The sequence below is a fragment of the Hippoglossus hippoglossus genome, chromosome 24 (genome assembly GCF_009819705.1).
Source record: "Hippoglossus hippoglossus isolate fHipHip1 chromosome 24, fHipHip1.pri, whole genome shotgun sequence".
In the NCBI taxonomy this organism is placed as follows: Eukaryota; Metazoa; Chordata; class Actinopteri; order Pleuronectiformes; family Pleuronectidae; genus Hippoglossus; species Hippoglossus hippoglossus.
In genome coordinates this window covers 7,647,368-7,668,074 of record NC_047174.1, presented here as the reverse complement: position 1 = coordinate 7,668,074, position 20,707 = coordinate 7,647,368, and the positions used below count along the sequence as shown (strand labels likewise).

The 20,707-nt window shown below is 44.1% G+C and overlaps 3 protein-coding genes across 9 annotated transcripts in view; 2 read left to right on the top strand and 1 right to left on the bottom strand.

Annotated features, from left to right (window-relative positions):
* Positions 1 to 1,292: 1,292 nt before the first annotated feature.
* On the top strand, positions 1,293 to 5,178 carry armt1 (acidic residue methyltransferase 1). The gene is made up of 5 exons (XM_034580195.1): positions 1,293 to 1,722; positions 2,033 to 2,138; positions 2,229 to 2,470; positions 2,980 to 3,145; positions 3,604 to 5,178. Exons 1-5 carry the CDS (start codon positions 1,664 to 1,666, stop codon positions 4,384 to 4,386), a joined length of 1,356 nt encoding a protein of 451 aa, XP_034436086.1. The 5' UTR covers positions 1,293 to 1,663; the 3' UTR covers positions 4,387 to 5,178.
* Positions 5,179 to 6,552: 1,374 nt separating this feature from the next.
* esr1 (estrogen receptor 1) lies at positions 6,553 to 17,908 on the top strand. Of its 2 annotated transcripts, none has more exons than XM_034580194.1 (10): positions 6,553 to 6,647; positions 7,350 to 7,775; positions 8,713 to 8,927; positions 9,755 to 9,871; positions 10,418 to 10,596; positions 10,824 to 10,977; positions 13,392 to 13,530; positions 14,449 to 14,582; positions 15,105 to 15,288; positions 15,854 to 17,908. In XM_034580194.1, exons 1-10 carry the CDS (start codon positions 6,553 to 6,555, stop codon positions 16,167 to 16,169), a joined length of 1,959 nt encoding a protein of 652 aa, XP_034436085.1. In that variant the 3' UTR covers positions 16,170 to 17,908. The 2 variants fall into 2 exon arrangements, with proteins under 2 accessions (XP_034436085.1, XP_034436084.1); XM_034580193.1 differs by having other exon boundaries at positions 8,713 to 8,942.
* The window catches only part of syne1a (spectrin repeat containing, nuclear envelope 1a), a 109,866-nt gene continuing 106,941 nt past the window's right edge, over positions 17,783 to 20,707 (bottom strand). For 5 of the 6 annotated variants that reach the window (XM_034580192.1, XM_034580186.1, XM_034580189.1 and 2 more), the window contains 2 exons: positions 20,205 to 20,263; positions 17,783 to 18,647 (listed from right to left, as the gene is read on the bottom strand). In XM_034580192.1, coding sequence (XP_034436083.1) covers positions 18,371 to 18,647; positions 20,205 to 20,263 — 336 coding nt within the window. In that variant the 3' untranslated portion in view covers positions 17,783 to 18,370. The remainder of the gene's footprint in view (positions 18,648 to 20,204; positions 20,264 to 20,707) is intronic. The other variant, XM_034580191.1, reaches the window with a different exon arrangement.

The window sequence follows — 20,707 nt, the reverse complement described above, 5'->3', positions numbered from 1 at the left end:
TAAGAGAAAGCTTGCTGCTGCTGCTAGTGCTGCATGAGACGACTGCGTGCGTGCGTGCGTGTGTCTGTGTGTGTCTCTGTGTGTGTGGTGAGCTCAAACACCTGTTTAAACAGGGCCTGTAATCGTTAACTGCCGCCCTGTTCGTGGCCTGTTTTGAAACCGGAGTGGTGAGTCATTCCTCGCTCGGTTTTCAGAAAAACAGATCCGGCCACAGCCTGGGGGCCCCGGTGGGGGGATGGGAGGCCGGTGGTGGATGAACAACCGGAGGTGGACGCAGCTGGACTCCTACTCCCAAGGACCCCACATCCTGACAAAGGCCTGTGTTCCCATAGTGACCGGGGCTGATCTGAGAGAGAGAGCGAGAGAGAGAAATAGAGAGAGAGAGTATAAACACACCACCAGAATCAACCGGTATGCGTATCTCTCCAGCCCAGTGGCCAAACCGTGCGTGTAGCCAATCAATTGGTCATATTCTTCAAAAGAGGAAGGAGCAGCAGTCCCGGTTCCCCTTCCCCAAAATGCACCGTAAACTCTGATGCCTGTTATTTTGTCATGGGTTAGGTCTTCTTCACAGTGCCCCTGTGTTTCATCATGTTTTCAGGCCTTAGAGGAGTGGAAACAAGGAATATGTTTCAGATTGGGTGGTAAAAATTTAAACAGAAAAGACATAGTGTACTAAACTACATAAACCCAGGCGATGAAAAACTGTGATTACGCTGTTTGTATATTCGTCCACAAAGCAAAATAGTTTTGACCCAGATTTGGCCCACATACTGCACATGGTACTTTGGCGATCCGCTCCTGTTTGCCAGATATGGGCCACATGTGAGCCATAGCACAACCGCATATCAACCCGAAGGTGGCCAGGATCTGTATGGTGCTATTTGGGCCATGTTCACCGTTCACCACATGGGCCACTTTGGGCTCACATCCAGATTCATCCTTTTTTCGAGAGCAATGCATGTCTGCCAAAAATTGTTTCGGGGGTTTTTTGGGCCACATTTGCTATTTTACAATAGCCCACATCGTGGATGTGGGCCTAAAGTTGCCCACATCCACGATGAGGCCAGAAGTGCTGCTTGAAGAGGCTACACATGCACACACGCTATCTAGGGGGGGAGAAACCATACTCTACCCCCCCTTCCTTTCCCGCCAAAATGCCTTATGGGAGTTGGGGGTGGGGGCGAATGAATGTCTCCGTGACGACCCGTTGCCCCGGACAACGAGGGATGCTGCAGCAGCGGATTTGTGCCCCAGCTTCATACTCCTCACACAGATTCACTTTGAAGTGTGCGTGCGAACCAGAGGGGGCGTCACAGGGAATCAAACACGGTGCGCTGCAGCATCTCTGAAATATAATCGCAGGCAGCAACAACACGCCACATGCCCGACACTGCAGTTTGCGCATTGGCCGCTGGGTGGTAGCATCGCGTCCTGGATGACACCTGAACTCTACAGGGAAGCAGGAAACACATGTTCAATATGAGTTCTACTAGAATCGGAGGAAACTGAGCTCGATGGGATTATTTTTCGTTGCTGCGTCACGTCCACGGGAGAAAAGAAAATCCCCATTTCACGCCGCAGTCGCGTCACACTCTGCTCCTGTCGTGGAACTGCGTTATCGATAAAGTTTGAATTTGAACCGTCTCCTGCTGCAACAACAATGGCGGCCGACAAGTGTGTTCACGGAGTTCCTCCCTCGCTGTCCGCTAAAGTGGTTGGGTAGGTTGACAGCTGGTTTAAACACAACACCACCACGTTAAATACTGTGTGCGACAACACCGAGGTATTAAAACGGCTGTGTAACGCTAGCACTGTCGCGTTTAAACCGACACTAGCATTAGCTATTTGCTAGCATGCTAAGAGGTTTGTTGATGCTAGCATGCTAGCATTTTTTACAGTCGAAATGCCTGCGGAACAAGGGCTAATTAGCACCTTGCTAATTCGCTGCTTAGCTTATGGGTGCAAACGGATGCTGCAGTGTAAATAGAGGAGGCTGTGCTTTGTTAACGACTGTTTCCGTTCCCTGCAGGTCGTTTGCTTATTTGACCATCAGAGACCGGCTGCCCACCATCCTGACTAAAGTTGTGGACACAATCCATCGCAACAAAAACAAGTTCTTTGAAGAATATGGAGAGGTGAGAATAACTCCATCCAGAATGATGAGGCACATGTCTAAACCTTTCCCCTTCAACTCGTGCATGCGTTTCCTCTTGGTGTCCACACAGGAGGGCATCCGGGCAGAGAAGCAAACCATAGGTATGCTGTCCAAGCTGAGGAATGAGCTTCAAACCGATAAGCCAGTGTTGGCACTGACAGACAGCCTGCAGGACGCCGAGTCGTGGAACCAGTACCTGCAGAGAAACCAGAGGCCGCAGGGGGACCAGGACTCCGTCAGCTGGTTCCAGTCTCCGTGGCTTTATGTGGAGTGCTACATGTACCGGAGGATACAGGAGGCCCTCTGGCTCAAGTGAGATAACATCTGTTATTGGGATCTACTGCTGCTCTATTTATAAAATCATATGATGTCTGTCACATTGCACTAGACAGTAACTGTAATACAAGATGATTGGTTATTATATACTATGTTTATAATCCCTATGGACCATAACTACCAGTCCTTATAACCAACCCCACATTTTAAATTACCAGTACCTTCTAGTAATGTAAGTAAATAATCTGAGATCTGAGGGAAATGATCTGAGATTCAAGAACTGCTTTCCCTCTATCACTTGTCCATATATTCTTCTAATCAACTATCATAGTATTTTTGTTCTGTCACTTAATACTGAAAATCGATTATTATTCTCATTATTGCAATATTCAAGGAATTGCACTAATAAACACAACATTCAGTAAATGATATACAATTTAAGTGTTGAGTTATTACCCAGCCATAGGAGAAGTAAATTCAGTTTTCCTTCTCTGTTGTGTTGTAGTTCTCCTCCAGTCATGATTGTATTTCTGCTTTTCTTGCAGTCCTCCCATCAGTGATTATGACGTCTTCAATGAGGCAAAGACTCAGAGCTATTTTGAGTCTCAGCAGGCTGTAATGGCCTTGTGTACATACTTGGGGGGTGTCAACAAGAGCAAGGAAGAGCTTTCTAAGAATCAGCTGCTTGACAATTTCAACAAACTACTGAAGGTCAGTATCTTAAATACCTTATTGGGGAAACTTGCTATGATTCCCAGCTGAGTTAAAACAAATTACAAAAACTAATTAATCCACACGTCACTTTTCTATCTTTGCTGTTCCACTCGAGCGGAGTAAATAATCAGGTTTGAATATATTCCTTGACTGAGAAATGTTATATTTTATAATCAAGCAAATCCTAACTTGATGCAGCACTTATCCATCATGATGTAAGGCTCAAGATTTTCACCAACTTGTTCACTACATTACATCACTTATTGTGGTGTGTTTTATGTTAGCTTATTTATATAGTGGTGAGTAAAACCTTGTGTCCTGATTTAAGCTATGGCAGCTACGCATTTGAAGAATAAGCACTCCTTAAACCAAAATCTGTAGATGTTCTACAGATTTATATTATTCAACATGCGGTAATTATTTAACAATCACATTTTTTATTTGCCTCTGTCTAGGTTTCTCTGTGGGGAAACAAGTGCGACCTGTCCATCTCTGCAGGCCAAAAGAACTCACAGAAGGCCAGTCCATTAGATTCCCTCAGCAGCCTACAACCTTTCATCTTGGTGGACGACTCCAACTTGGTATGGTTGACTCTCATTTCTGCCCAAAGACCCGGACTGTCAGGAAAAATCACTGCAGGCCGAGTGGACATTGTACTAGACAATGCTGGCTTTGAGTTAGTCTCCGACTTGGTCTTAGCAGATTTCCTGGTTTCCTCAGGCCTCGCACGGGAGATCCATTTCCACGGCAAATGTATCCCGTGGTTTGTCTCTGATGTCACAGCTAACGATTTCCAGTGGACCATCCGGCAGACCATGGCAGCCAATCACATGTGGATGTCCAAGAGTGGTGTACAGTGGCAGAGCTACGTGAAGGAGGGTGTGTGGTCCTACCATGACCATCCCTTCTGGACGCAGCCCCATGAGTTCAACGACATGGCGGCTGATGCTCCTGACTTGTACGCGACGCTGCAGGGGGCAGACCTGGTGCTGTTTAAAGGTGATCTGAACTACAGGAAGCTGACGGGGGACAGGGAATGGGACCACACAGCGGGCTTCGGAACCGCACTACGAGGTTTTACGCCAGCGCCACTCTGTAGCCTGAGGACTCTCAAAGCTAACGTCCAGGTCGGTCTGCAGCCAGGCCAAGGGGAAAAGCTCACCTCCCAAGAGCCAGACTGGATGACCAGTGGGAAGTATGGTGTCATTCAGTTCCACAGCCCAAAGTCAGAACAGTAAGACTGAACACTTACACTGAAGATTTGGATTCATAAGGACGTTACAGAAAGCAGGAGATACTTTGAAGCCATAAGACCATTAAGTTATAAGAGGTTGTTAAATGGTGTTTCTGTTCCTCATCCTCACTTAGCACTTCATCATGTTTGATACTGAAATGAACAATAATTTATTTTAAATACCCATTTGTACCAACGTATACTTAAAATGCAAGCACTTCTGGATCAAAATGTTTATCTGTGGTAACAAATTACAAAAAAAATGCAAATAACTTTTGTGTTGTATTAGCTCACAGTGCGAACTGGTTAAAGTAGATACTGTTACCATTTGCTGAGTTGCGATGGAGAAAGCGCTGGGATTTTTAAATCCTCGTTCTAGAGCAACAGTACTTGAGTTTTGCATGCTAACTAATGAGTGATGATAAATGTTAAATATAATAATTTTCTCAGGTTGTTTTTCTGTTGTCCTCATCAAAACATGCAGACATCTGTTTAAATTCACCCAGATCACAACAACAACTCGTATGTTTTGCTCAGTTTGAAGGTTGGTAGACTGTTATTAGGGCAGTGTAACAATTACAGTAACGAAATGTTCTGGTTTCTGTGTGTTTTTATTTTTAACCCAGACCTCAGTATCTTCTCAGATAAAAGAGCATTTCTATGTGCATGCTGTTATGTCATTGAAATGCTCATTGTCAATTTAGTAATCTTAACTGGACTCTTCTCAGTACTGCTGGGGGGGGTCATATCACTTTCATTAACTAGCTTGATTTAATAAAGAACTGCAATAACTGGTCTTTTTCCATACTGTCGTATTTTACAATGAGAAATAGAAACTGTGTAACAATAACTGTTTTCTCATGAATAACTCTACTCAGACAGTTTATTAACTTAAAAGTATTTTCTTTACATACATATGCAGCTAAATATTGTGAACCAACGGACTTGAAACTCTGCATCTGTGCACATTGAAAACAATAATATGTTCAGGTGGAGTGTGGCTTTTTTTAGTCATTTAATGATCCAATCATTTGAAGGTCAGGTAGGACCTGGATCAACAGCTGGGAATGTGTATTAAAATCCTGGATGGAGCTGGTGAAACTGAACTACTCCTTTTTGGGTTGCTGAGCCTTGTAAACGCGATCTGTCAAGAAAATGAAGGGCAATTACTGCAAGAAGCATTTGAGCCTTTGAGGTACTTTGCTGTTTCATTTGCCACCCTCCATTTTTATAATGTCTAATCTAACAGTGTCTTCATGTTACTCAAGGGGGATGCCAAAAAATATATATTTTAGCATTAGGGATACTTGTTTTCCACTTGACCTGACATGTCCTCAAAATTGGACTGTTTACTCAAAGAAAGATGTTGCACAGAGGCAGGTAGAATGAAGCCTCTGTGCCAAAAGTATCGATAGTTCTTTTTAAATTGGGCTCATGATTTTCAAGCATAAGTCAGTGTCTCAGCTAAGTGAAGAGTGAGTCTTTTTTAATAAAAAATACCGTAATTGTTTTCTTGTGATTTCTATGATCTAATTTTAGATTTTGTCTTTCCAGCTCTGCATGAAATATTTTTTATTTTCACATATCCTTTTATTTATATGTTTTTAATAAGGCATTTTCAGCTTTTTTTTTTGTTTTTACCTTGATGGACTAATGGCATCCCTGAAAATTACAAACCAGAAACTTAAAATGCCATAAACATACAAAACACTGATACCCAATCAGACTTTATTTGTTTATATCCTCTGCCCCTTTGCTTCCATGTGTTTATATACACTCTTCTATTTCATCATGGACTTGACCTGGTGAAGAAATGATTAACTGGTCCATACGGTGATTCCTGAACATGCATTCCCCTCTTCTACTGAGTTCCTTTTCAACCTCTTTAATTTTTTGCCGTCAATTTCTTCACAGAGGTTCTAAAAAGATCCAATTAAATTCATGCAAAGTCAGATTAATTTCACTGTAAATCCTGTCATTTGGGTTTCATTATGTAATTATTGGCTGACAGAATGAGATTTGACCTCCCGCTCTGTTTGCTGTGTTATGGTGACCTGGCGCTTGAACGCACCGCAGTTATCGATTTGGCTGCAACTTTAATTTGTTTATCTTCTTTTTTTTTTTCCCTAACCTTTCCTCGGTTCCCATTGTGTTCAATGAGGCCAGCTCGATGCCTGAGAGTCAGAGCGATGAGCAGAGGGAGGGGGGAGAGTCGAACAGTCCTGGCGTTGCACAGCAGACACGAGGACGACTCCTGCGTACGAGGTGAGTATCTGTCGTGGCAGAATTTCTCTGTTCTTTTCAGCACCTGTTGTTAAAACCCATCGTCCTAATGCGTCTCATTTCCACGGTGATTTGATTTACTGCAGAGTCTCAGGTGAAATCGAGAAAGTGGCCACAAATAGACCGATCGTACGTCATGCTGGTTCCGTGCATCAGCTAAATTAGTGATAAATATTCAGAGGAAGACGTACGGCTAGTTTACTGCTTTGTTTTCGAGATATTGGCTGCAACCAGTCAAAGCTTTTCAATGCCGGGGAAAGGTGAAAAAGGAGGAAAACATTTTTATAGTGTTGTGTTAGAGGAAAAGGGAAGTTTTTTGGGGAGGGGAATCACTCTTCTCTCCCCCTTTCTCCCCCTGGCCTCACCTCCCTCCTGCACATTAGTAAAGATGTATTGCAGGAAAAGGCTCTGTGGAGGAGGTTGGGAGGAGTCTTTCTCTGGTGTCTTTTCTTATCTTTCCTTTTGGAGTATGCTTGGCGGAAGCTGAAAGCAGGCAGGGCAAAGGCACTGGAAGACTAGTGGACCCTTTCAAGTTGCCTGACAGGCTTTATTAGGGAAAAACGAAAAAAGGGAAAGACAGAGCGAGGGAGAGCAGCACTCATCTCCACTCCCCCTCCCAGCAAATGAGAGAGCAAGTCTAAATCATGTTGCTTATCAGTGCTGTTGTGCTGTGATGTTGCTCAGGCAGAGCCCAGCACAGAACAGGCAGCCTTGTGGACCAGCATTCAGACCCAGGATCGGCCGAGCCCTCTCAGACCTGGAGACACTCACCCAGCCGCGTCTCTCGCCTCTGCCCCGCGCCTCCCTCACTGACATGTACCCAGAGGAGAGCCGGGGGTCCGGAGGGGCAGCCACTGTGGACTTCCTGGAAGGGACGTACGACTACGCCGCTCCTACCCCTGCCCAGACTCCCCTCTACAGCCACTCCACCTCTGGCTACTACTCGGCTCCTCTGGATGCCCACGGACCACCCTCTGATGGCAGCCGCCAGTCGCTGGGCAGTGGGCCTGCCAGTCCTCATGTGTACGTGCCCTCCAGCCCACGACTCAGCCCCTTTATGCACCCGCCCAGCCACCACTACCTGGAGACCACAGCTCCATCCGTGTACAGGTGAGGGAACACACACTTTCTTTATCTCTGGAGTGTGAAGACTGAATCAACAGGTATGAATCTTTCCCATGACTTTTCAAAAAAGTGAATCTTTCTGCTTCTTGCATCCAAATCCTGTGCTGTAACTTGTAGGACGTTAAATACTTTGTGTGCAAAGTCACCTCCAGGGTTTGTGTTTGTGCTGCTGGGATTTTATAACTGATATGAGCAGTGCAGTCAAAATATTAAGAGACTCTTCAGATCTGTTTTTTTTTTAAGTGCAGCACAATTATCTTTCTCTTTTTTTTTACCAATGCAAATTAAACCATTGTGATCCCTGAGGAAAATAAAGACGTCAGTGAAGCGTGTTTTGATTAATTAATGTTATAGTTCCTGTTTTTTTATTTATAGGCTCTAGGACACAATCATTCTCCACTGCTCGGTTTATTATCTTTTAATTCACAAATTAAGGTTTTGGCACCGTGTTCAATCCTCACAAGACAAAATGACATAACCGCGTTGTGTTTTCTTTTTTATCGCGCGCTTTACACATTACCATTATCTCTATAGAAAGGATCAAGCTTTGCCCTGGTTTCTAATTCCAGAGATTAAGGACTTTGTCAGGGACCTTGAGAAAGGAACAATACGTAAGAACAACACAAGTACAGATTGTTTCCTGGCTCAGGTGGAAAATAGCAGCCGGCTCTCATCTCACCCACTGTCACATTAGAGTGGTAAATGTCAGAAATGATCTCCACTTAAATACTCCACTCTCACCTCTTCTGGGGCAGTTTATTCATAAAGCATTTCTGACAAAACCCCCAGCTCTATCTCATTGTTGATAAACAGCCTTCTTCACATTTCTGGATCAGCAGTACAATTCATAGACATTATCAGGTCACAGAACTATGACGTTTTCTGTGAAATGATTTGGGATGAAATCTGTGCCTTGGTGCAGGTCCAGTCAGCAGCCAGTAACCCGAGAGGACCACTGTGGCCCCAGGGACGAGTGCTACAGTGTGGGGGAGTCGGGGGGTGCAGCCGGAGCTGAGGGATTTGAGATGGCTAAAGAGACGCGTTTCTGTGCCGTGTGCAGCGACTACGCCTCCGGGTACCACTACGGGGTGTGGTCCTGTGAGGGCTGCAAGGCCTTCTTCAAGAGGAGCATCCAGGGTAGGAAGAGAACAGGTGGATCTAAATCCTTAAGTGTTGTTTGTTTGTTAAAGGTCATTTTACTATTCTGTCTTAGTTTAGGGTTTAAATTACATTTATATCCAAAAGCTTTATTAGAGTAAGAAAATCCCCCCATTAAATTATTTATATTCCCTAAGGAACATTAAGCAATAAGCATTTCAGATTACAAAAATGTTTTCCAATAATTTTTATTTATATAACTCAATATCACAAAACAAAATTAATTTGTTTTATAATATAGTTAAGACATAAAAGGTAATTATCTGGCCCATGTGAAAATTTAAAAGAACTGCTAAAATAAATTGGTTATTAAAACATGGTGATTTAACATTGCAGATGCTTACTAGACTAAAGTGTCTGTAACCTCGACAGAGAAATAACCAATAAAACTGGAGGACAGTGTCTGTCGTATGAAAAGAAAAAGCTTGAATAAAAGGAGCAGAATTACTGTTTCAAATGAGTTTTTATTATTATTTTCATTCGTGAACCATGAGCCTTTCCCCCTCTTGTCTCACACACACGATGGGGCACGTCCTCCATGCACATCGGCCTCTGTGCAGAGCGAAGCATCATCTGCTGAGTCATGTTTGTGATATGCTGCCTCGGCACATTGATGCAAAGTCTCGAAACGAGGAGACTTGTCATAAAGAAAACCAGCCGTCTCCATGGCGATGACAAAGCCAAGATGCCTCCATCTCAGATTAATTTAAAAATGGGAATACAGTGTCCCTGGCTACTAAATAACCTAAATCTAAACCCAGCACTGGAGTGAGGAGCTCCGACTAATAGAATTTCTTCCATTTCAGGTCACAATGACTACATGTGCCCGGCAACCAATCAGTGCACTATAGACAGGAATCGGAGGAAGAGCTGCCAGGCCTGCCGACTCAGGAAGTGTTACGAAGTGGGCATGATGAAAGGAGGTGCGTAGAAACATTAGCAGGATTAAGTTTTTTACAACACAAATGAAAATATGCTTTTTAAATTTCTTTCAATTAGTATTCAGTGTTTTTGAAATTCATTTTTTGACCTATTGCTTTTCCCTTTTTGGTTCTAAGATTACTTTTCCTTTTCTACAGTTAAACTTCCAAACAAGCCAATAATTTAATGAATTCCTCTTAGTAAAATGTAAAAGGAATCGCCTTTGATCAATCATGGCGCGTTGCGGAGAGGATTGGCACAAACCCAACAGTTCTGGTGGATGCAGATAAGCTTGAGACACTTTAACTTGACCTTGAAATGATTTCCTCTGAGCACGACCACTCATTTGCATACTCCCACATTTTTCTTCTCGTACCTCTTGACTCCCACAGGGTTCCGTATAATCCACACGACTGGATTTTAGGTTCAGGAGCAGGATGTGAAGTCACATGTGAGGGAGTGTTTGGGAGTTGGTGTGTGATTGTGTACTTGGATTCAGATTTTCTGTGAATCTTATTTTTGAATGAAACCTGTGCTGTGTCTTCAAGGTGTACGTAAGGACCGCAGCCGCGTTTTACGGCGTGACAAACGGCGACCTGGGACCAACGACAGGGATAAGGCCTCTAAGGACCAGGACCACAAAACAGCGCCCCTCCAGGATGGGAGGAAACGCAGCAGTAGTACCGCAGGAGGAAAATCATCCGTCACGGTGATGCTGCCTGACCAGGTAATGATTCATGTGGAGACAATGATATGTGTTTTTCTTTATCCTTCTTATTGTTGGTCAGGAGGAAAATCTGGATGGCACCAGAGCGGCCCACTGGGAATCATGACCATTCCACCAAATTTCTTGCCTGTTAGTGGTCAAGAAATGTTCAGTTTTGAGCAGCAGGTCTGATTTTCTTCAGATGAAATGAACTCACGATGCGTCTGTGTATCTGTCGCGTTCCCCAGGTGCTCGTCCTGCTCCAGGGGGCCGAACCCCCCATACTGTGCTCGCGTCAGAAGCTGGGCGAACCCTACACCGAGGTCACCATGATGACCCTGCTCACCAGCATGGCCGACAGGGAGCTGGTCCACATGATCGCCTGGGCCAAGAAGCTTCCAGGTATTTCATAGAGGAGCAACGAAGGAGCCACGGTGGCAGTTAATGTTCCCAAACTACTTTCTAACACAGTCTTCATTTTCTAAGATATAATTTTTATTTAAAAGAAATTCATTGGAATAAGTTGAAACGATCTCTACCCACCACAGCACGTGTTTACTTATTATAACAACTATTTGAATTTAAAGATGCACTGGCCTGAACTGTGTTTTGGAGCAAAACTCCACTCCTGATTTTTTCACAAGAAAATAACTTGACAGAATCTCGTACTGCTGCCTTCAAGCTACAGGCAACATGGGAAAATGACAGATCACCAAAAATATAGTCTGGTCATATTTTTCATTTCAGCATCTGACAAAATTGCAGCGTTTCTGCCGTAGATTGCAAAAGTACTAGTTAAATTATTCTCATGCATGTGTGATATTTTCTGTACTACAGCTGCAGTGGACCAATAAGACAGTGTCTGTCTTTTTTCCCCCAAACATTTCTATTATTATTCAAAAACAAACAAGGTCCATTAGTGTCTGATTCCAGTGCAAAAATAATAAAAAGACATTCGATTTAAAAACTAATGACACAGTTATTTAAAAAACATTAAAAAAAGAAGACGGAGAAAAAAATAATGAAAAATAATGTGTAATGAAAAATCTTATCAAACTATTATCAGAATAGTAGATCATCGTCATCAGGTCGTCAGACAGATTGATGCTACAATATCCTGTGATTTAATGTGGAGTGGTTATGCGTATCCCTGCAGCTTTTGGAGAGATATTCATAAATATCTTTCCCTGTGAGCAGAAAAGTGTGGGCAGGTGCAAAACAGCTTTTTACTGGAGCACCGTGACATTTATCGCTTGTCTCGTCTAAATCAAGACATATTTTCAAAAGCTCGGGAAACGCCGCCTCTCCTGAACATTCAAACCCGTACAGATAGAGGGGGTGGCTCTTGATTGTTGTTTGACTGCTGAGGCAACGGCAAGGTGATGAGCGACCTTTATCATAGAGGTGCACATGGACACACACACACACACACACACACACACACACACACACACACACACACACACACACACACACACACACACACACAAATGCAGAGCCATTACAGTGATGGTAATTACAGTCATCAGCTTTGAGAGGATTGTTTGGCCAATCTGCTGGCACCCCATCGAGCGTAAATGCAGTATAAGACACATCTCCCACACACACACAGACACAGACACACACCAAAAGGCTCTCTAAGTGAGTAAATCCTGACTTTGAGGTATTATAACCTCTTGCATCACTAAAAGCCCAAAGGCACAGTTTTAATTGCGAGGGGTCCCAAACAGGGTACATGGGGGGGGCAATGGGAGTGAAGTGGCTGCAATTACATATGGATTGAGACAGCTGAGTGCCAGCGATAAGGCTTCTTATGTGAGCAGGAGACATTACCGATGGTTTCATTTGAGCAGCCGTTCCCTGCCTTTGCGTATTTAAAATTTTGTGCGTGGGAAGAAGGTGCACAACAAACATTAAACTCTCAGAGTGTGAATATTCAACAGCACATTATGGTGAACATCCACTGGTCCAAATAATCAGCTCTGATAAATCAACACTTATGTTTTTATCTGCGTTTGTTTGTTTGTTAGAGTGATTACGTAATAGCTTCTGCATTACCATGAAACTTGGTGGAAGGATGTGGTTAAATCTGTGGAAATCCATCAGGTGGTTCTTGTGTAATCTCACTTGCAAACAAACCAACAAACAGACGGGGATGAAAATATATTCTCCTTTGCAGATGTAATCATGTCTGACACATTCAGGGAGTTGGTACAGATCAGTGTGTGCAGTTTTGTGCAGATCAAAAATAAATAGAATATAATAGAATATATCATATAAAAAGTTTGACGTGGTGGATTTAAATGTGGTTTCATTAGGCTGTAGGTTTTTTTCAGCTGCTGTATGGAAACACATGGAGATAGAAACCTGTTACTCCCTCTAATATGTAGCTGATAAACCTTCGCTATAATAAGGCATGTTTTGGTTTAAGGGGACTGTCCGGCCTTGGCAGAGGTTTGAACTCTACCGACTGATATCTTGATGTCAAAGAAATGCCTAAGATCAGGCTACAACTCATATTGTCCAGTGGGTATGAATAACAGATTTAAGTGACAGTTATTATAGAGCTTTTTAGTCAAAGAAAACAAAGAAACTTGTGTTGTCTGGTGGTGGTCACGACAAAGTTTAGGTTGGTCTTGTTGGTCTTGATAATTCCGCTCCCTGCCCCTGACGTAGCCTGTTCCTTCTTCTACACCAGCGAAGAGTTGGTGCCACCTTGGAACCAGTTTCTCCAGCTGTGGAAACACAAAGATCTGGTTTGAGAGGAGCTGCCGCGGTGGAAGAGGGTTAATTCTCGCTGTGTGTTGTCTCTCCAGGTTTCCTGCAGCTGTCCCTCCACGACCAGGTGCAGCTGCTGGAGAGCTCGTGGTTGGAGGTGCTGATGATCGGCCTCATCTGGAGGTCCATCCAATGCCCTGGCAAACTCATCTTCGCTCAGGACCTCATACTGGACAGGTTAGCGAGGAGAAATACTCTTTTTTTTCATACCTTGGTCCCTGCTTTTCTTCCCCACCTCACTCTCACAGATGATCAGAGTGACACATCCGCATTGTAGATTTTTCCATTTCACACGTCTGCAGCCTTTGTGTCGTACCCAACACATCCGACATCGAGCGAAAGTCTAATTACAAGATCCCCCGCCGAGAGGAGAGCAGCCTCTCTCTCACCTGAAATACTCGCTCGTCATTACGGTGCTGAGCTGGCAACCGGGACAGAGACTTAATCAAAGCCTCAGTGCAAGGAATGATGGACAAGAGGGGGGGGGGGGAGATAACGGGAAAGGAGGCGAGGGGAGAGAGAGAGACACAAAGAGAAGCAGGGAGACATGGCTGTTTCCTTCTTTGCAGGAACAGCCTCTTCCCTCCATTTCCCCTCATGTGCAAAGTAAACAGCTGGACAAGCCGCAGCATCCACCTGAGAGAGAGAGAGAAGAGGTGGAGACCGACGGAGCTTTTACCGCCTGATGTGCCTGATGGCCCCATTTGATTCAGACGTGTATTACAGAGTATTATCCCTAAAACCCGGTCTCCGTGTGAGTGTGCTCACCAATTGGAACATGATAACTAAAACGCCGCGGGTGACGGTTGACAAATTCCCTTTGGCTCTGTGCTGTCCATGTTTATCTTGGCTCTCAAACCACCGGACATTATCCATCCTTCCATCACTTTTTTCGACTGGGCCGACCAATAGAGCGCCGCGGTGATTCAGTCCATTAGTTGTTTATCTGGCTGCTTTTTTAGATAGTTTCACGGTCACAGATCTTTTTTTTTTTTTTGCTCGCATGTTCTCCCCCTCAGATGACGAACAGGGGAGAAGCAGAAGCTTAAAAATCTGACTGACAAACAACCTGTTTTCTTTCATTCTTCCCTCCAGGAACGAAGGGAACTGTGTGGAGGGCATGGCCGAGATCTTCGACATGCTGCTGGCCACCGCGTCCCGCTTCCGCACGCTCAAACTCAACTCGGAGGAGTTTGTGTGTCTCAAAGCGATCATCCTTCTCAACTCGGGTGAGGCAACTCGAGCGCGCCCCCTCACATTGGCGTTGGGTTTACAGTTTAAGCCACTTTTCCCTGTGAAGCAGAACAAGTGCCTGGAAATGGACAGTGGCAGCAGAGACACTAAAAACATCACGTCTCTTGTTCATTCGCTATTTTTATTCCCCATATATTCGCTTGTTTTCGTTTTCCTCCTGTTCCAGTGGGTGGATGCTAAACAGTGCTAAACTCCACCTGCAGAGGTGAAGCTCGCTCACATTAGACAGACAGAGTGTTCTGGAAAGGTAACTGTTGCCGTGACAACAAAGACGCAGGTCAGACGGCTGTCTCGGATCTGGAGATATTTCTGTATGAGAAACTGAGTAACACCAGTGAGATGACATTAGTGGCACAGCTGCAGGAGCTGGATGAGCTTGTGATGACTGAGTGGGCAACACTCTGCTCTCATATGTACATGAGTCATCAGATATAAAAGCTGCTCTTCTCATATTCTTGATTTGACATGTGAGCATTTCTGCGTTCCTCCTCTCTCAGGCTCCTTCTCCTTCTGCACCGGCACCATGGAGCCCCTGCACAACACCTCGGCCGTACAGGAGATGCTGGAGACCATCACGGACGCTCTCATACATCACATCAGCCAATCAGGATGCCCCGTTCAGCAGCAGTGGAGACGGCAGGCCCAGCTGCTCCTGCTGCTCTCCCACATCAGACACATGAGGTGAAATCCTATTAGAAAAGATCGTTTAGCATATTAATAGATTCTTTTTATTTTATTTAGACGTACGCTGCGAAAGCCTGTGTTCAAACATCCTGCAGTGATTCTTTAAGGAGCTTCAAGTGTAAATGATTCAAAAAGTGTTAAGTTTGCTTTTAGAACAATAACTTATATTCAGGTTCGGGTCAGCTGATTTATTCAGGGGTTATAAACGCTGGATAGTCTGAGGGAAGTGATGTGTTTCCTGAACATTAGAGCATGTAAACTCCACGTGTCTCAGTGTGTCAGGTAATGATTTCAGCTTATTGAGAGGAAAGTGCAATATAAACTTCAATAACACAGTTTATTGGATAAAACAGCTAAATGTCCAGTCAGAGTATTAAATAAAAACCTAAACAAAAAGCAATTAAAAGGGCAAAACTATAACATTTAAACAAGAATAAAATCAACATATTTAAAGTATTCTTTTCCAGGTGTTATTAAAATGACAATGATGTAGAAATCAGTCTGAAGCGTCACTTATGGTAAATGGACTTTAATTCCTCGCGTCTCTTTTGTGTCCCCGCAGCAACAAAGGCATGGAGCACCTCTACAGCATGAAGTGCAAGAACAAAGTGCCTCTGTACGACCTGCTGCTGGAGATGCTGGACGCTCACTGCCTCCACCGCCCCGCCACACCAGCCCAGTCCTGGCTCCAGGCGGAGAGAGAGTCCTCCACCGCCGCCAGCAACATCATCATCTGCAGCGGCGGCGGTGGGGGGTCGTCTTCGGCCGGCTCCAGTTCAGGACCCCGAGGCAGCCTGGAGAGCCCGAACAGAGCCTCCACAGGTCCGGGCGTCCTGCAGTACGGAGGGTCCCGCCCCGACTGCACCCACATCCTATGAGCTGGAGCCCTCGATATGGATGATGTTCATGCCAGAGAATGAAAGAGGTTTGGGAATGAAAGAATAAGCAGCTTGTTTTGAACTCACGTAATGAGGTAATTATTTATAAATCATAAGTAATTAGTGTTTTTATGTTGTAGTTGTTTATTCCTTCCATTTCAATTCGAGTCAATCGCAGCTTCTGCCTCTCATCACGTCTGTGTTTCTCTAACAGCTTTAAATTACAGCTCAGTGGCGTCATATTGTGGCTTTCTGTTACTTACGGTGATTTTAAAATGACGAGCAGCTAATTTTTTCTTTTTCTTCGCCTCGACCAAAGTGCACTTCGTCTGGAGTTTAAGGGACTGTCCGGCATTATCTCTACTTTTACACTCAAAGGATGATTACACACTAAACTATCTTATAACTGTTAAAAAAGAAATGCAATTTATTTCCATTATTAAGACCAAATTATCAGGTATTGAGACGTGCGCATGTAGAATTTGAAACTTGATTCGTTTGGGGAAGAATTTCTAAATAATGAAATAAAAAAATATTAACTGACTGAGAATTTATTTGTTAATTTTGAATAATTAAAAATTGCATGATCAATTACGAGAGGACTGGACAATGTAGGAAGCCAAACTTTATTGTTGGGTAACTGTTTGTGTACGGTAGGTTTTGTTGTCTACGTTTTGTTTTTTGTGTGGGTCTCTGAGCTAATTTGATGCCTGTATTTGTCATGATGGACATTTCAACCACACAAAAAACTACAAGTTCCAGTTGCCACCACTTCTACCCTGACAACATGTGATCAGTGAAGAGGTAATAAAGAAAAAGATGCAGTTCCAGTGTCGTCTTCACTTGTCCTGTCTGCTCTGTGCATGGGAAGCCTCCGTGCATGATCAGAAAATTGGATTTGGCCGCTGTTCAGCTGTTCAGTATAAATCCAATCAAACCTGACCTGTCATTTGTTTAACTGTGCTTCAAAATAAAAGCCTCGATGAAAAAAAATTAAATAAAAGATTGTTCACCACCATTCTTCTCTACAGTTTACCTAACATAAAAGAAAACACAGAATTAAATAATTCATGTTTTATTATTTGTAAAGAGAGTATTCTTAATGAAGTCGGCATTAGCAAACTGTACATACATAAATAAGCATTTTCATATTTCATCATTTTTTTTACAGATTCTCTCAACAACGCAGCGATTGCGACGCGTCATCGCTGCAGAATAATCGGCGCGGTTATTACAAAGCACACACAGCCATGTACTAAAACACTACCGGTGATTGTTTGGCTTTCTTAAAATCAGAGGACTTTCAAGTTGCACGCTCAAACAGAAAGATAAAAAAATAACCACCTGCATTTTAAAGGCATTTCAACAATAATATACAAATCAGTTGGTTTTTAACGACAGAGCTCGTATGTTGTTGTTTTTTTTTCAGGCGGGCTCCGGCTGATTAAAAACAAATTAAAAACAGGAATAAAAGCCTCAGCTTCTGGGGGAAAGAAGTCGGCCATCTTGGCTGGACGGCTTCAGTGCAGTACCTTCGTCAGTGCTGTAGGTTCCGATTTTTAGCTTCATCGTCTTCATTTCCAGATTCAAGCCGGTTCTATTGATATGTGAGAGTCATTTTATCTGACACGTTCTGCAAATGTGTGTTTTGGGAAGAAACTCTTCACGTAACTGCAAACCTCCTCTGCAAGTCACCGGTGCAGTATTTCACGCTGGTGGTGCTTCGGCTTCATCAATACTAAAAATCCATCATCTGATCGAACACTAAATAAATAGTAGCAGCACTGGGTATCGTGGACAAAAAGCATGGTCGGCTTTGGCTCCCAACATAGAGTATATAAATAGTGCTTTGTTTTTCATTGATTTCACAGGTCTCCTCAGAAACCTTGTCAGATAATATACACATATATATAAGTTAAAACAACATGAAATATTTGGATTTCATGGGGGAGGGGGGGTCTCCAGAGGAGGGTCCGTCAGTCTGGAGGGTTGTTTTAAAGGGTTGAGGTGATTTCAGGAGAGTGGGTGTGCAATGTTGGTGAGAGACGTCTTCATGTGGTCTCTGAATCACTTCATAATGCATGTGCCCCCCCCCCCCCCAGCAGAGGGAAGAGTGTGTGGCTTTAGGGCACGAGGGGTGAAGAAGAAACATTCAGTCAGTGGAGAGTCCTTGGCAAAGCAGGTCTGTGTTCAGCTGCTCCTCATATGGGCGGAGGTCCGTTGGTGTAGCGCAGCATGGGGTGGAAGGAGCGGGCGAAGTTGTTGGCGTGGTGGCAGCTGTAGTCCTCCTCGGTCATCGGCACCAGGCAGGCCAGGCCGATGAGGAGCAGGAGGAGTAGATGGACGGGGAGCGCGGCCCTGAGGACTCGCAGCAGGAAGGACTGACCCTTCGAGGAGGACGAGGACGAGGAGGAGACGCCATCCGGAAGGTCAGAACGGGAGGAAACGCAACCAGCGGCGCCTTGTGATTTGCTCCGGCTGCAGGAAGACACACAAACACACAAGTTAAACACAGCAGAGGAATAGACCCGAGTTCATTAGTATTTGCAAATCACTTCTGGGATTAAAAAAATGAAAAATGCTCCAACCTCAGGGGCCTGAATCAGAAATAAAGGATCAACATGAGGCTTTAGGGAACTGAGATGAGCATTTTTCACTATTTTCTGACTTTTTAGTGAACAAACAACTAATTGATGTCTTCTAATAAAGGAAAATCTTCTTTAGTTGAAGTAAAACAGACAATTTTGATATTTTAAGATGTTTGCAAATACTATTTTACTCATGTCAGGCAAAAGAATAAACACACAACAAACAATTAACAGGAAGGAAAGCAAAAATGCAGCAAATAGACCCGGATCCAGCCGGAGGAGGAAAGATGAGAGTCACAAAGTCGAACACAGACACACACACACACACACACACATAACAGGCACAAACACACTTAAAGAAGAGATTTAAACACAAGCATTTTGTAAGTAGCCGACCGGGTTTCACTGGGGGGGGTTGGAAAACGCTCTGGGTTTAGAGCCGAGTGGGTGAGAGTTCAATGCCACGTCTCATTCCAAACAGAAGCAGGAGAGATGCCAAATGTCTCTCTGGAGATCGCCTCCGCTCGAGCCAAGACTGGAGGGGGGGGAACGGCATGTTCTTAACTCATCCTCACTGCGGCTGGAGGAAGGTCAGACACGCCCGACACCCCCGACGCTCGTCATTCATTCACTCCTCCTTTGTCTGTACAGACCAGCTGCTGCAGGAGCGACATGTGCACGTCCAGTGTTTACATACTGTATGCAGCTTGTGCTTTAAGGCCCGGCGACCTCTCCTGCTCTGTTGGATTTCAATTTCCGTAGAGTTATTAGAGTGTGATACAAACTCATTATTTCTCGTGGTGAGACTAGTTTTTTTTTTTTTTTAGTATTTGGTTTTCTGATTCAAGGGCAGTTGAATCAGGGAGGACACAGTCAGAGGGGAGTGAGTCTAATGGTCTGGAAGGAAAACAAAGGAATCAAAGTGGGAGTTAAAGTAGAAGGTAGAAAAAGCCTCAGGAGCTTAAGCATCGTTTCCTGTTTTAAAACTCAGGAGAGACTGAAACAGGAGAAAGCAAAACAGAGCCAGTGCTGAGAGGGGGGGGTCACTGGGAGTCAGACAACGCCATCTAGTGGGCGAGGAGGGTTCTACAGAGTCCCTCTGAGAAGGGAGAAGCAAACAAGTGTGACCAGGCAACGTTGACATGATGCCGTTGGAAAAAGAAGCAAGGCAAAGAGAAGCAGTGAAATCAAACATTTAAAGGAGAAAGGGAGCGGCCTGGTGAAGGCGAGTCCCCACTCGTTTAAGAGCTGGTAACATGGTCTCTAGAGTGAGGGAGGATCATGGAACACTGAGCTACGAAGCCTTAGGATTGATTGTAAACTGTGGCTGGTTTTGGTGAATTGATTTTTCCAATGAGTTCAACTAATGAAAATCAAATGCTCTAATATCAGGCGTAGCTTTGGTTCCATCATCATCCCGTGTTTCTAGAATCCAGGAGAGAGGTACCTGTGGCGCGGGCCGCTCTCAGGGGGTCCACGGTGGGCCTGACTACTTTTGCCCCGGGGCTGTACCGCGTAATGAGCAGGGGGGAGGGGATGGGAGGGGAGGGGGGGTAAAAGAAAGAAAACAATGTTTCAGTCAAGTGCAAATAAAGACCAAGCTTCATGATGAGAGAAATAAAAAAACAACATAAAAAAGAGCCATAACATCGCTCGAGGAAGAATCATCGACAACCAAAGAGCAGCAACAGAATCAATGACGGTGAAATTGACTTTACCAAGAAATCTGGCTTCTCAAGACTTAAACCCTGAAAAGTCACGTTACAAGAAACTGACAACATTAAATTATTTACGTTATTTACAATAAAACTTTCTTCTCGTGCTAAGATACGATCTACTCATCTTTATCGTGTGAAACGAAAAGCCAGGTTTTCTTGTACATTTTTTAAACAGATCAACATGATGTGAGGGGGGGGGGGGGGGGCAGCAAAAACATTTCAAGAAAGGGAG

Bases quoted from the DNA above. Each gene is read 5' to 3' on its own strand.
- armt1 (XM_034580195.1), top strand. From the start codon at position 1,664: ATGGCGGCCGACAAGTGTGTTCACGGAGTTCCTCCCTCGCTGTCCGCT. The intron at 2,139-2,228 runs GTGAGAATAACT...GTGTCCACACAG, and splicing joins TCTTTGAAGAATATGGAGAG to GAGGGCATCCGGGCAGAGAA. The intron at 3,146-3,603 runs GTCAGTATCTTA...GCCTCTGTCTAG, and splicing joins ATTTCAACAAACTACTGAAG to GTTTCTCTGTGGGGAAACAA.
- esr1 (XM_034580193.1), top strand. From the start codon at position 6,553: ATGCCTGAGAGTCAGAGCGATGAGCAGAGGGAGGGGGGAGAGTCGAAC. The intron at 6,648-7,349 runs GTGAGTATCTGT...GATGTTGCTCAG, and splicing joins GGACGACTCCTGCGTACGAG to GCAGAGCCCAGCACAGAACA. The intron at 8,943-9,754 runs GTGGATCTAAAT...CTTCCATTTCAG, and splicing joins CCAGGGTAGGAAGAGAACAG to GTCACAATGACTACATGTGC.